At 39.0% G+C, this 16372-nt stretch overlaps 1 protein-coding gene across 1 annotated transcript; it reads left to right on the forward strand.

Moving 5' to 3' along the window:
- The first annotated feature begins 14137 nt into the window (after positions 1 to 14137).
- Positions 14138 to 16372, forward strand: LOC125241277. The gene is made up of 2 exons (XM_048149667.1): positions 14138 to 14418; positions 14674 to 16372. The coding sequence occupies exons 1-2, from the start codon at positions 14400 to 14402 to the stop codon at positions 16212 to 16214; spliced, it is 1560 nt and encodes a 519-aa protein (XP_048005624.1). The 5' UTR covers positions 14138 to 14399; the 3' UTR covers positions 16215 to 16372.

Consider the following 16372-nt stretch of genomic DNA (forward strand, 5'->3'; position numbering starts at 1 on the left):
AGGCTTGTGTAGTACATGTACTAATAGTACAAAAGACACGATTTCCTGTACTGTACTAGACCGAACTACTCCCAAATGATTCTGCTCTCTAGTACATTTAGTACACTCACACACGCGCAACAGAATGGGAGCGAAAGGAGCGAAGAGCAGAGAAGTGACAATGACAGCAAAGCGATCCGTGTGATCCGACCGCAACCGAACTAGAACCGACTGACTCGGACCGAGAGCGCGCGAAAACGGCCGACCAGCTCTCAGCTATTACGATTTACGATCGAGCATTACTGTACGCCATATCGAGCATTATTGTAACTCGGTTGTAATTTGATTTCCTACGGGACAGGCATTGCCTAGTGTAGGAATCACGCCAACTATTGGTAAGGCACAAAGGGTTGCTTTTCAAATTCACTGTTCTTGTGTGTAACTATGTATATGAATTTGTAAAGTTGAATAAATATGTTTTTTCTACTCCAGCACTTAAGGGCCGGTTGCACCAAACCGTCTGGCACCGTTAAAGCGTTCGTTAAATTTTATTGTATGAGAAGTTCCATAGAAATCTGCTGAGTGACGATGATGTGTCTGTCAAATGTGGTTGGTGCAACTGGCCCTAAATCTGTCAATTAGATTATTGTCAGCGGTATCCAAATTAAGTTCATTTGAGTAACGATGAGAAAGTCTATTTGTCTATAGGTTCATAGGATTACTGCTAGCAGTAATCATATGAATATAGGAGTTCTGTTAATTTTTTTTAAAAGCACAACTTCCATTTATCAGGTATGTTTTCATTTACAGTAATAAGTAACTTTTAATAAATAATATAATATTTAGGTTCATAATTTAAATCAAGATGAAAAAATAAACTTAAATGCGTTTTACATATTAGATATTGCAAAACAAAGGTAAAAATCATAAGTTTATCCAATAATTTTACATTCGACATTTAAATATTCTTGAACGCAACCACATTTTTCGTAATTGAAAACAGGCTTATTTTCTATTTCTCTTGTCTATGGTATGTTTGACATTTGTAAACTTATCACGAAACTATTTGAACTATTTCGGTGGTGTGTAGTTTGTTTTAATTCGACGTTATTGTGCAAAAACATAAGTAATTATGAGTGATTCTGGTGAAAAATTCACTTCCGAAGAAATCAAGGCTATGGGCGCTCAAAGTGACTGACAATTTGTTACATGAAAAGTCAGATAAAGCGTACCAAAAATGTTATGATTGTTTTGACATGGAAATTGCAAAAAAAATGTTTCAACTTTCTCTGAAACGGCGTTGTTGGCATATTTTGAAGAATTGTGCAACAAGTTCTCGCCATCAACATTGTGGACAGAATACTCAATGCTACGACGATCCACACAAATATTCCCATTCATTACATGAAGTAAGTAACTACCCCATTTTATTATTCTCGAATAGGTATGTATGTGGCTGTCGTAGAAAAAGTATAGTATACAATCGTAACATTATGAAGGCTATAAAAGTCTCGTACCTTACTTAGGCCACTCGGCAAGCCTTCGTGGCCTAACCGCGGTACTCAACTTTTATAGCCTTCATAACGTTACCGTTATATAATATACTATTATATAAATGTTTTTATATGCAAAATTTGTCTCTCGCTCTCTCGGTGTACGACTGTACTAAATGTCCTAAAAGAACGAACTAGTACACTTCGGAGATCGTACTAGTTGAGCGATCTTTTCAGTGAACGAGCAGGCACAACTCTAGTGGGATACAGCCGATACAGGTTCAATTGTGGGGTGGGCAACGGTCTAGCAACCTGTCACTGTAATATCACTACATAGTTTCCTTTTAAACCATTTGCTAAGTGCGTTTTCACATTATCCGATCCGATATCGGATGTAGGACCGATTCCGATACATTCAAGCCGCCATCTTTGTTTTTTGCCTTTGAAATCCTTCCGACATCCGATATCAGATCGGATAATGTGAAAACGCATTAAGAGTGGTACGAACACTTGAGCAGTTTCATGTGCTCTGCCTACCCCTTTTAGGACATGCGTGAGTTTATATATTTTTATGCGATAGTAGGCAAACGAGCAGACAGGTCGACTGATGGTAAGCGATCACTGCCGCCCATGGATACGCGAAACACCAGAAGGGTTGGAGGTGCGTTGCCGGTCTTTTGAGATGGGTGTACGCTCTTTTGTTTTTTTTTTTGATAGCCTATATTGTGTCCCACTGTTGGGCAAAGGCCTCCCCTGTTTTCCGCCACTCGTCACGGCTTTGTGCATGCTCCCGGCAATCGCCACAAAACGAGTCCGGGGGGGAGAGAAAGGGACACAGCTATAGCAGTTACATAGCTCCGTCCCTCTCTCTCAACCTAAACTGAACGGCTTTAGCACGTCATGGTAACCCCCCTGGTCTTTCCGCGCGATCTCACGTTTGGCCTACCTCGGCCTCGGGTATTTGGTGGTGCCCATTCGGTCGCTATCTTGGCCCATCTGTCTGGAAGCATAAATAATAAATAAATAAATATTGGGGGCACCTTACACAGATCAACTTAGCCCCAAACTAAGCAAAGCTTGTACTATAGATGCTAATGCTAAGCGACGATATACATACCTACTTAAATAAGGTAATACATACTTATATACATAGAAAACATCCATGACTCAGGAACAAATATCTGGGAGGCTAGCCGAATGGCACAATCGCTCACGAAACGCTCACGAAACGAAGCGCTAGTAGATATCTATCTCTATCGCGCTTGCGTATTGGCGCGACAGAGCCAGCGGCGTATCGCTTTCGTTTGGCGTCGGAGAAATGCCATTCGGCTACGGGGCCTGTGCTCACCACACAAATAAATGCCCTTACCGAGATTCGAACCCAGGACCGCGGCTTAGTAGGCCGGGTCACTACCGAACCGACTGAGCCAGACCGGTCGTCAATCGTATCCGACAAATGTGTCCTGCCCAATCTCATTCGTACAGTCAACCAATATGAACCCTAGGCCACTGTAGAACTATATCATAGTGACGTTATTAATCAAATTGTAAGAGATCTCTTACTGCTTGTCATTTTGACATAGTTGTAGAGTGGTCTAGGGTTCCAATTGGTTGACTATACCATTAGTGCGTTTTCACATTTTCCGATCCGATATCGGAAATCGGAAGGATTTCAAAGGAAAAAATCAAAGATGGCGGCGTAAATATATGGGATATCGGACCGACATCCGATATCGGATCTGATAATGTAGTGGGGACGTTTATCGACAAAAAGAGGCCAAACCTTTTTTTTCTTGACCAAAGCATGAAACTTTGCACAGTTGTTCCTTATATCAAAATAAGCCGATTAAGATCGGGAGCCTTCGGGAGCCTCCCCCCTGGGGCTCGGGAGGGGGGGTCAAAGTACCGCTTCACCCGGCTTGCTTTGAAAAATTCTAACATAGCCCGTTTAGTTCATAGGTCATGTTTGGTATCGTTTTCGAGTAAATCAATAACGTAGAATTCATTTTTGGTACTAAAATTATAATTTAATGGTAAATAAAATATAAAAAAATAAAAGTTTTAAATTTTCATCTATGATTTACAAATTCAAGTCATCATAAATGTCAAACTGTTTGCTTTTCTACAAATAAAAAATATGATATGAAAGCCTATTTAATATAGATTACGAATAATATAACTTTTACCCACCTTTACTAACGTTAAGTTTCATAAAAAAAACATTAAGCCGCGCGGCGTCGAGACGCCGCGAGCGTAATTTTAAAATGCCTTTATTTTAAAAAACTCTATTAAAACCCGTTTAGCTATTAGGTCGTGTTTAGTATCGTTTTCGAGTAAATTAATAACGTAGAATTTAGTTTTGGTACTAAAATGACCATTTAATGTTAAATGAAATTAAAAAAAAAAAAACATCTGTGAGTTGCAAATTCAAGTCACCATAAATGTCAAACGGTTTTCTTTTTCTATAAATATAAAAATATGATATTAAAGCCTATTCACAAAGGATAGTACGCGTTCACCTACGCTACGCGAGCTTAGACTGTGTGCGGGGAACGTGCCTCTTTCATATATTTGATCGCCAGTGTCAGAGGTGTGTTAATGCATAAATAGAAAAAGATTCATTATTATTGACTCCGGTGTCGACAACGGCAACACTCGGGTCGGACCACACGATCTAAAGACCGACTGTACCTGTTATTTATTCATTGTAGTGAATCCTGAAAGAAATTTATATAATAGTATTTTATACAATCGTGATATAATACAAAAATTTTTCAGTCGAGTACCATGTGTAGTATGGTACGAGAGTGAAAAGCTTAATTATATCACTATTGTATACAATACTTTTTCTACGAGTCATCATCCTCATCATCAATGGACGGAAACATCACATGCAAGTTAAAATTAATGTCAATAGAGTCGTTCACCGTTGTATCAACATCGAATTACCTAGCAACCAATTGTTTGTAATAACCGTCTCTGATTGGCCGATAACGCGACAGATAAAAAAAATGTGTTTCAGGTGCAGGAAAATTTGCCAGGTATCGCAAATTAGTATAGAAATTGTATGAAGTTCTATTTTTGAAATTATTATAGTTAACTAAAGTCAATTATAATGAGCTTATTATAATTGAGTCGGAACTGCCATAGAGTATCCAACACTGAAAAGTTAGCAATTATAGTTTAGTCTGTGGTGTCCTAATTGACAGATTACTCATACTCATACTATACATTCCCTTCACAGAGACATAGCTGGGTACATATGGAACTTCATAAAGAAGGCTCTACCCTCTTTATGCAGTTGCATCGGTTTTTGCAACCTGATTTACATTTACATCTTGTAACTTCTAAGCATATACTGGCCACTTCAGTGTTGTCTGACCAGTGTGGTACCCATTCGTCTCCTTCTTCCTTCCATCCCCAAGAAGACGGACTTGGCAAATTTTGGTGTGGCACCAACGCCTGACTCCAAACAAGAACGCCCTGAGTCCCATTTCTCAAAACTGAAAGTTACAAGTTACAAGCGGAAGTCTCTTTCCAACTTGTCATATTAGACATTGACAACCAGTTGAAAATTGTAACTTGTAGCTTCGAGAAATGGGCCCCTGGTACACTGTGCGCAGTATATGCTGATGCAAGGCAGCCTCTGAAGGAGGTATGTTCTCCAATTGTCGATCTTTTCTGGTACCTAAAGAGGTAGGTACTTCGACCACTCACTCACCGTTGCGCAACGACTTGGTCTGAAACAATATGTGCATTATCATTTTAGAGTCTGCAACTATCAAATTACAATTTTTTGGTGGATCACGTAACCTTCAGTATTACCCACTTATGTTACGTATCATACAAAATTATTACAAACTTTAGTAGAATCTGATTTGCCTCTGATATTGCTCCATCTTGTAATAGTTTGACACCTTGAGTGACCTGGCTAAGCTTCAAAGCCAAAAGAAAACGTTTCTAGATTAGACATAGTATGGGATAGGTACGATAAACGCAGCTTGAAACGATCAACAAGGGAGAAACATGGCCACTCAAGGCTTCAAACTATTACGAGATGGAGCAATATCATAGATAGGCTAATCAGATTCTACTAAAGTTTGTAATTATTTTGCATGATAGGTAAGTGTGTAATAGTGAAGGTGATCCACCAAAATGTTGTAATTTGATAGTTGCAGAATCTGTTTAAATAAAATGACAATGCACATATTGTTTCAGATCAAGGGTCCTTACGCAACAGTGAATGAGTGCCGGAAGAACCTCTTTACTAGAAAAGATCGACACTTGGAGAACATACCTCCTTCCGAGGCTGCCTTACTTCATCATATACTGCCATTTGTCTAAGACTGGGGCTAAAGACATGCCAACCACACCCTTGCTGCCGACGCATTAGGACACCACGGACTCCATTGCTAGTCTATTGCTGGCCGAAGATTGTGACACGCTGCACTTAACGATTTAATCCGCAAGGCTCTCGGCACAGCGAACATACCGACAACCCTCGAACCTGTCGGCTTGTCAGCAGCAGACGGAAAGCGGCCTGATGGTTGCTCGCTTTTGCCTTGGTTTCTGGGACGACCCTTGGCGTGGGGCGTGACCTGTGTGGATACCTTGGCTCCGTCCAACGTCTAACGCTCGGCCCAAAAACCAGGGACTGCTGCTGCAAAACGCCCAGTTTAAACGCGCAAATATGCATTTTTAAAAAACAACTACATATTTGCGGCAATTGCATTTGAAACATTTGGACCATGGTCATCAGACACCAAGCAGTTCGTGAAGGAAGTTTCCACCAAACTTGTCTGGGTGTTTGGTGACATACGCATAGGCTTTTACATCATATTTTTTATTTAAAGAAAAAGCAAACAGTTGACATTTTTGTTGACTTGAATTTGCAAATTATAGATGTTTTTTTTTATTTATTTACCATTAAATTATAATAGTAGTACCAAAAATAAATTCTTTGTTATTAATTTACTCGAAAACTATATCAAACATGACCTAATAGCTAAACCGGGTCTAATAGAGTTTTTAAAATAGAGGTATTTTTAAATTACGATCGCGGCGTCAAGACGCCGCGCGTCTTAAAGTAATTTGTTTGTGGAACTTAACGTTTGTGAAGGTGGATAAAAGTTATATTTTTTATAATCTATATTAAATAGGCTTTCATATCATATTTTTTATTTATAGAAAAAGCTAACAGTTTGTCATTTATGATGACTTGAATTTGTAAATCATGGATGAAAATTTCAAATTTTTAATTTTTTTTTAATTTTACTTACCATTAAATTATAATTTTAGTACCAAAAATGAATTCTACGTTATTGATTTACTCGAAAACGCTATCAAACATGACCTAATAGCTAAACGGGGTCTAATAGAGTTTCTAAAATAAAGGCATTTTAAAATTACGCTCGCGGCGTACCGACGCCGCGCGTCTTAAAGTAATTTTTTTGTGGAACTTAACGTTAGTAAAGGTGGAAAAAAGTTATATTTTTTATAATCTATATTAAATAGGCTATCATGTCATATTTTTTATTTATAGAAAAAGCAAACAGTTTATCATTTATGATGACTTGAATTTGTAAATCATGGATGAAAATTTCAATTTTTTTATTTTTTTTTATTTTATTTACCATTAAATGATAATTTTAGTACTAAAAACGAATTCTACGTTATTGATTTACTCGAAAACGATACCAAACATGACCTATTAACTAAACGGGGTAAGTTAGAATTTTTCAAACCAAGCCGGGTGAAGCGGTACTTTGACCCCCTCCCGGGCCCCAGGGGGAGGCTCCCGAAGGCTCCCGATCTTAATCGGCTTATTTTGATATAAGGAACAACTGTGCCAAGTTTCATGCTTTGGTCAAAAAATTTAAGGTTTTTCAATAAACTCCCCAGCTAATGTGCAAAACACACTTAGTGTACCTGAATTTAATTTGATACAAACTAATCGCTTACGTGTATGCTACGAAAACTAGCTGCGAATGCTGAATTTACTAATAAATTAGTTTTCAAGTTTCAATGTCTCAATGCAGCTTAGCTATGACATGAATTATAAGGTTGCAAGAACGACACAATACTCAATATAACATAAGTCCACTTAAGTTTGAGCAAACTATAGCAATTCATTAAATACATACATACATACATACATATAATCACGCCTGTATCCCATGAAGGGGTAGAGAGAGCACATGAACTACTAAGTATCAGCCACTCTTGGCAAAAAGGGGTTGAACGAAATCTAAATTGTGAAATTGCAGTGACAGGTCGCCAGCTTCTCGCCCACGCCACAATTTAACCCATATCCCACAGTAGACTTCTATACGACACCCACGGGAAGAAAGGGGGTGGTGAAATTCTTAACCACACCGTCGATTGATTATGAAGATTCGCAAATGTACTTTTACATATGGCGCTATATTACCGCACTAGTTACGTAATGAGTTCATTAGGCGTTGTACGATATATGTGCGAATAAGTAATTCGCAACTCGTGTCTACTCGTATATAAGACACGCTCTACGTTAACACACTAGGTAATAATAAAGAGTACTATCGTACAGTATGGCCATTCCTGCTCCCGCTGAAAGTGCCGCCCACCCCCTCTCAGGTACCTCACAGTTACCGCCTGTCAAAAACGCGAACAGTCGACCTGTCATATTTCACTCGTTCACCTACACGAGCATAGACTGTGTGCTAGGAACGCGCCTCTTTCATATATTTGATCGCCAGTGTCCGCGGTGTGGTTTCGACGCCAAATGTTGTAAATGAACTAGTAACGATGCACTACTCTAGACGTTTTGATTCGTAAGCGAGATAGATATAAACTATATCTCACTTGCACACCGCACAGTGCACAATCACTACCACCTCACCCCACAGCAGTATTGAAAGTGACATCATATCCATACGTACAAGGACTGCAATCCGGCCGGATTCAGAAATGTCATTACAATCGGAATGTCTCCGTCAGTAGTACGCTCTACGCTTTACTACGGTCAAAGAGGATCGAGTATTATAGAGAGTTACTGTCGAAGTAAAATGTGTAATCACAGTGCATAGACTGCCATCTCTTGACACAGGCTTAAAACTTTTGAACCTCAGTTTTGACAATTTGGCCCATAGTCTTAGCTTGATATGTGTTAAAATTTCAAATATTAATATTAGCGCCATCTAGCTGAGCGTAGCCCAAAGGTGTAACGCCATCTATATGTCTGCTACGGCGTAGCGATGCCCGTAGCCCTCTTATAGAGTCAGTCCACGGTAAGTTTGCAACGATTTAGATATCCCTGCCTCTGTAAGTTTTTTTTTTTTGAGATGAGTGATGGGAGTTTAGAGGAATCCTCTATCATGTCCTCAAATTTGACGCCGGGATGTCCCGAAGGGACATCCCGGGGAGTCCTCTGTAAGTCCCACTTGCACCAAACATTTAAATAAGGGTTAGTGGGCTGTCATCTGTCAAATTAAATATAAAATGGTGGGTTATTAACCCTCCATTTTCGTTGGTGCAAATGGCCCTTAGTCCGTTATCCTTATCACATTATCCGATCCGATATAGGAAGGATTTCAAAGGAAAAAATCAAAGATGGCGGCGTAAATATAATTATGGGAAATCGGTCTGACATCCGATATCGGCTCGGATAATGAGAAAACGCGTACAAATAGGTAATTTGCGCCATGTTGCGGAATTTCATAAGAACTATATTCTTCATACTATACTGAACTGTCAATCCATACATCAGAATAACAGCGCCCTCCTGATAATCCATACTAATATTATAAATGGGAAAGTGTGAGTGTCTGTTTGTTTGTCCGTCTTTCACGGCAAAACGGAGCGACCAATTGACGTGATTTTTTAAGTGGAGATAGTTGAAGGGATGGAGAGTGACATAGGCTACATTTTGTCTCTTTCTAACGCAAGCAAAGCCGCGGGCAAAAGCTAGTTGAATATATATCACCCGGCATGCCTGATCTTCCTTCCTATGTCTGTACAGTCAACCAATTGGAACCCTAGGCCACCGTAGAACTATGTCACAGTGACGTTATAAATCAGATTGTAAGAAATCTCTTACTGCTTGTCATTTTGACATGGTTGTAGAGTGGCTCCAATTGGTTGACTGTACGATACAACGTGTAACGCCGTGTCTTGCGTGGGCGACGGTCGCGCGACCGTCGCCGTCGCGTCTCATACTTCCATATCGATAAGGTTTGATTTCGTATGCGTCGCATCGCCGTCGCGCGACCGTTGCCCACGCAAGCCACGGCGTAAGGGTTTCCCCAAACCTACTGACGCGAAATCAGCTCTAGCTGACCAAAATCGCTCGTTAGCGTGAAGACGCTTAGGCGTCGGAAAGCTGAACGCATCCGTACGCATGTTCATACTAGTGCAATTCCCGAAAAGTTTGTACATTTGGATCACGTCTCCGATTTTGATAAAAATTGGTAGGCTGATAGAGTTCATGATGCTGAGAAAGATCCACTAGGTTTCCCAAAATGTCCTATGTAGTTTGTATGAAACCTTCCTTTTTTGTTACCAGCACGGGAAGCATGGTCGCGCGATAGACAATAAAATATCAGGCCGTCCCTATCGCACTTACAAATAGTGCGATAGGGACGGCCTGCTATTTTATCGTCTATCGCGCGACCATGCTTCCCGTGCAGATGTCTACAGCGCGTAAACCTAATAAGGGCGATAAATGAAACCAGGCATATAATTCAATATTGTTATCATTAATTAAGAAGTGTTTTTGAGTTACTTTTAAGTTTCACCCCATAATGAATTTTTGAAAAATTTCCCAGCAGCAATGTACTGTATACGTGGTTGCAATGACAATCAATGACAACTGTCAACGAGCGGTTAACGCGAGTGTGTTTGCATTACGTTGCGGGCCGAATTATTTTGTATGGATAAAAAAAATAACTCAATTTTAAGTAAAAGTTATCTAATTCCATTTTTTATGTCCTATACTCACCACCGTTACGGCTCAGCCACGACATTGGTCTAAGCGCGACAGCGGGGAGCGGCGGCCATACATTGGAGCGAGACACAGCGATGAGACTTTTCATTCGCACATATGGCTGCCGCTCACCGCTGCCGCGCTTAGACCAATGTCGTGGCTGGGCCGTTAAGAGGTTCGCCCGTATTAGGTTTACACCCTGTATACATTTTCGGTAACGATGCGCATATGCGGTTGCATTTTAATGTATGGGATGGTATGATCTTCTTATATTTAATCTATGGTGACGTTGACTAGGCACCCTTGATCGTTTCATCAAGGCCCTGGCCCCGTAGCCGAATGGCATTTCTCCGACGCCAAACGAAAGCGATACGCCGCTGGCTCTGTCGCGCCAATACGCAAGCGCGATAGAGATAGATATCTACTAGCGCTTCGTTTCGTGAGCGTTTCGTGAGCGATTGTGCCATTCGGCTAGCCACCCTGGTCTGACAATAAACTTGAACGTGCAATATCAACTAAGTTATTAATTATTCATGATTAATTGCTTTAGAGCCGGTGTGTCTAATTATGTAGGGCATTGTACTAGTTTTCGTCAATTTCGTAAACACACGGAATAGGCTACTAGACTTGTATCGAATTTTGCACAATTCATGATTTTCATCTGTTAGTATTTGACATAAAAAAAATATTTATAGATTTTGGGGACCTATTAAAAGTGTATGATGACTACGTATGTGATGATTTATTTTGTGCACTGCATAAAATATTTTTCCCCTCACTAGCTCGGAAACACATGTTTTGTCCTTTAATACCAGCGGGTAAAAACGTATTTTATCCACTAGTGGGTAAAGTAATTTGAACTTGAATAAAGACAAATTAACTGCTGTAAAATTGATAAAAGTAGGTAAATCTAGTAATAAAGATGATTTACCACCTGTGGAACCACTGGAAGCAGTGATAAACGCATTTTTTGCGTTGTAGTTTCCTCGCTATAGTGAGGGGAAAAGCTTTGTGTTACACTCGGGTGCAAATGTATTTTACTTCTCGTGTGTTAAAAAACTCGCAAGTTCAGGATTCTATTCTCGAACCACTCGCTTCGCTCGTGGTTCAACTATAGAATCCTTTCACTTGCTCGTTTTTCGATTCCACACTCGGCGTTAAAATACAACTTTGCCCCCTTGTATAACAAATAACTATTATCAAACAAACAACGCAAACGACGCAACGGAGCCACGCTGTTACGTCATCGCCCAAATCAATTGTTTAGTTGTAAACTTTTATTGTTTGTTTTTCTTCATGTTCTTATTTACTGTTTTTTTTATTTAAGTTTCATGACGCATTGGATTTAAGTATCTGTAACGTCATTGAAATATGTTTTCAAATAAATAAATTTAAAGTATAGGAAACTAGCCTATTTGACCCATATCCCACAGTCGACTTCTATTCTACGACACCGACGGGAAGAAAGGGGGTGATAAAATTCCTAAACCCCCCCCCCCCCCCCCAAGATGATAGTCTTTCAATTGTGTACTAGAACAATTAATCGTGACCTTTACTAAAATTTGATATCAAATTGCATTAATCTCATTAAACGTTACACAGTGTGTAAATCTCATACGGGCGAATCACTTATTGGTGGTTAGTGTAAGTTTTACTTACAATTGTTTAAAAATAAATCCATAGAAATCTATTCGGCCCGCAATGTACCTTATGTACCTAATGCCAAAACACTGTTGTTGACGGTACGTTTAAGAGCTCATATCGCGTATGTAATGTATTGTCATTAACCGTCAATGCAGCAATTTTTTAAGTAGGTGCAATGCTATAAAGAAAATGTACTTGCTAAAATTTTAAATTCGCTGAACTATTACGGTCGTAGTGATACGTCTTGTCGTAGCCGATAACTTGGATTTCGCCATATAAATAATAATAAACATTTATTTCAGACATAGAAAACATCCATGACTCAGGAACAAATATCTGTGCTCATCACACAAATAAACGCCCTTACCGGGATTCGAACCCAGGACCGCGGCTTAGCAGGCAGGCAGGGGCACTACTAAATGGGTGAATTATGGCATATTATGAGAAACATGGGGTAAAAATTAAGAATAAATTAATGATAACAGTAATTAATTCTATGTATAGTTTAATTTATCGCCCGTATAAGAATTACAGCCTGTATTCGCTCAGAAATACTTAGCTCAAAATAACCTCAAACATAGTTTCACAGTACTTGAGTCGAGAGTTGGGAGCAATTATTGAATAAATAATATCAGAGCGCCGTATCGAAACCGAGCTCGACCGAGCTACGGATGGCGGCCATATTTGATTTCCAAAACGTCATATTTACCCGCCAATTCTCAAGAGCGGCCGCCATTTTGGTTCACTTAACCACGCTACAAAATTACATTTGCGGCGGGCAGAACGCGTCGATCGCGCAGTCCACGTGGACTTGTACCGAGGATTGATTAGTTCCGAATTTCGCCACCCGCAAAGGTAAAATTGTGTCAATCACAGCTTGACTCGGGGTCGAAAGGTCTTTTAATATGAGCAATCGTGTGGCGCTGCGTTTGCTGTGTGGTTTCAACTTTTTTGCTCAAACAAAGAAGTGTTTTCTGTATACAGGTTGTGAAAAGCAAATTATTAATTTGTACGGTAAATAGTTGTTTTTTTTACAAGGGGTCAAAGTTGTTTAACCGCCCGTGCTAATATTGATACCCGAGCAAGCGAGAGATTCGATTATTGAACCGCGAGCGAAGCTAGTCACGTTACGTAAATAATTCAACTTTTTTAAATATAAAACAAGACAAGATGCATAATAGTGAGAAAAGTTCTGAATTCGTCCGCTTTCCGAGTGTCAATATTAATACGAGATGTTAAAGTATTAACTTTGCCTCATTTAGAAGAAATACAAAGATTTCAAAAGTAAAATAAGTCGTATAATTTCACCTGAATCGTTAGATGCAACTTGGTGTAACCAAAGACATATATAACCCCGTAAAAGACAAAAAAAGCTTTGCAATCTCGCCCAGATGGCGCCACATCTTTGGTTGATTCTCCGATACATGGCGCTAATATTAATATTTGACAATTATAACAGATCAAGTAAATGATATTGGGTCAAATTATCAAAACTGAGGTTCAAATGTTTTAATCCTGTGCAGAGGTGGCAATCTTTGTAGGTACTGTGACTACTAGTACACATTTTACCTTGACGGACATTTTCTATATACAGCGTGTGTATTCCATACGGGCGAATATCTTAATAACGATTAGTATCGGACCTAAGGAGCCTAACTACATGGTTTTTTTTTATAGATGAGATATTTTTTTTTTCTACATAATAATTTAGCACGCAATGTATTATACCGAGGTCAATTAGCGTACCCTAGACGTCATAAAGACATGACGTTCATGTCATGTCAAATTAAGTTGGATGGCGTACATTGCTGCTTGGCCAGATTAAAAAAAAATTACTCTTAATTAATAAGACTTAACGAAATAATTATCCTATACGATTCGTATGATCAGATACTATAACTGGATACATTATTCGCCCGTATGGAATCCACACGCTGTATGTACCTACTCGATCGTCTTTGTTTCAACGCGATTGGTTGACGAGTCCGTATACATTTTTTATTGATATTACCAAGGACGATTATAAAGGACCAGCAGAGTCCATACTAAATACCGTACCACAGTGTTTCGTCTAGAACAAGCTAGGTGGACAAAAGTCGTTATCAGATTATCACTAATTAGTCATTAGATAAGATAAACAACATGTTTAAACCCCCAAACCTATTAATAGATTATTTCTAACTTTCTAATTTTATGAGTCACGGGGTGCAGAAGTCAGCTAATGAGGTAAGTGCAATTGCACAATTAAATCAGTTGCAATTTTGTGATGCGTTCAACAACATCTCTTAAACGTGCAAGTTATTTTGTGAAAAGTTTTGGTGATGGATCTTATAACTGAAGGTAAGCACTTTATATTTTTCTTAAAAACATGTTGATAACAGTTATAATAATGCTCGTATAGAGCATTAAAAATGCACTTAAAAACGTGGTGTTTTCTTATTCATTTTAGAACTTTGATAGACTAGCAAATACTTGACACCGCTTGACACCGGTCTAGATTTTTGATATTATTTACTTTCATAATTCTATTTTATGATGGTGTATATTTTATTTTGCAGAAATTTGCATAACATTTTTTTTTTCTTTTTTTTACAGAACACGTTCTCTCTATTTCAAGGAGGATGCTTTTTGAAGAATGGTCTAATAAAGGAAAAAATGACAGAAATAGCCATCTCTATGAGTGCATATTAGCAAAATATGAATTAAAAGACCTGACTGAAGAATCTCAGAGACGGCTAAAGAATGTTTTGACTAGTTTTTCATCAAAACTGAATACCAAGTGGAATAGTGCGGCAAGATCAATGGAACAATTTGTGGGAAAGTTTAAAAGTTGGCTAGATGGCCAGAATATTGAAATAACAGTGCACACAACCCGACCACAAGCATCGGCATCATGTGACAATATAAATCTGGTCGGAAGACCCAAATTAGACTTCGAAAGTTCTTCCTTCAAAACGAAAAAACGCCGGGTTGAAGATCTCGTGCAATCGCGTAGTGTTGGCGAACTTTTGACCGCTGCCGAAGTGACTTCGCGTTCAGCAGGAAACAGAAATACAGCAAAAGTGATTAAAAACATCAACGAAAGCCCTAATACATCTTCAAGCTCCCTCGACCATAGTTCTTCTGTGAAATCCAGGCAGTTAACCGGTGATGAGGCATTAGCTTATTATATCGATTCTAAATCGACTACGCACACTTACAAGATGACTAGAAAGTGGTCTATGAAGGCAGGACATTATGAATACCCTTCATATCATTGTTTACGTAAGGCGAAACTTGAGTGTTATCCTGCAGAAGAGCATATTCATGTGACCGAAAATAGGGTGGAAATTAACTTGCAAGCTTTGTTAGACAAAACCGCTGAGAGGTTAGTGCAATCACAAAGAGAAGTTATTGGTAATTTGCCTTCTAGTACATCATTAAGGTTAATTAGCAAATGGGGATGCGACGAAAGTTCCGGACACAGTACTTATAAACAGAAATTCACAGATAATGCGAGTACTGACCAGTACCTTTTCGTGTTTTCTTTTGTTCCACTTAGGTTACTAGATGACGAAAACAAAGTCATTTGGCAAAACCCTCGGCCATCATCTACGATGTATTGCCGTCCTATTAAATTCATTTTCGCCAAAGAAACGACTGAACTTACAACAGTGGGGACCAACAAAGTTTTGGATCAAATTAATAATTTACTGCCGTCTATTTGTACTGTTGATAGTTCTCAATTTTCGGTAAACCATAAACTTTCATTAACCATGACTGATGGAAAAGTGTGTAATGCTTTATCTAACCATCGTTCAACACAGTCATGTTTTATTTGCCACGCCACCCCTACACAAATGAATGGAGATGCAGATGGCTTTGATCCTAACGAGGAAAATTACGGATTTGGTTTGTCCACACTACATGCTTGGATACGGTGCTTCGAGTGTTTTTTACATATTAGTTATAAGCTAGATATAAAGAAATGGAAGGCCACCAGTAATGATGAAAAAGCAAGTGTTAAGCTGCGATCGGAACATATTCGGCGAAGATTTAAAGAAGAAATGGGCCTAATTGTGGACCAACCGAAACCAGGATTTGGTTCAACCAATGATGGTAATACTGCTCGTCGTTTTTTGGGAATCCTGAATTAAGTGCAGAGATTACAGGATTAGATGCTACCCTGATCAAGAGGTTTGACGTCATACTTAGAACATTGTCGTCTGGTTTTGAGATAAATTTAGTTGAATTCAACAAATTTTGTTTGGAAACCAGACAACTTTATTTAAGTGAGCATCTCTATAGATGGTAC

This window comes from Leguminivora glycinivorella, chromosome Z (assembly GCF_023078275.1).
Source record: "Leguminivora glycinivorella isolate SPB_JAAS2020 chromosome Z, LegGlyc_1.1, whole genome shotgun sequence".
Lineage (NCBI taxonomy): Eukaryota > Metazoa > Arthropoda > Insecta > Lepidoptera > Tortricidae > Leguminivora > Leguminivora glycinivorella.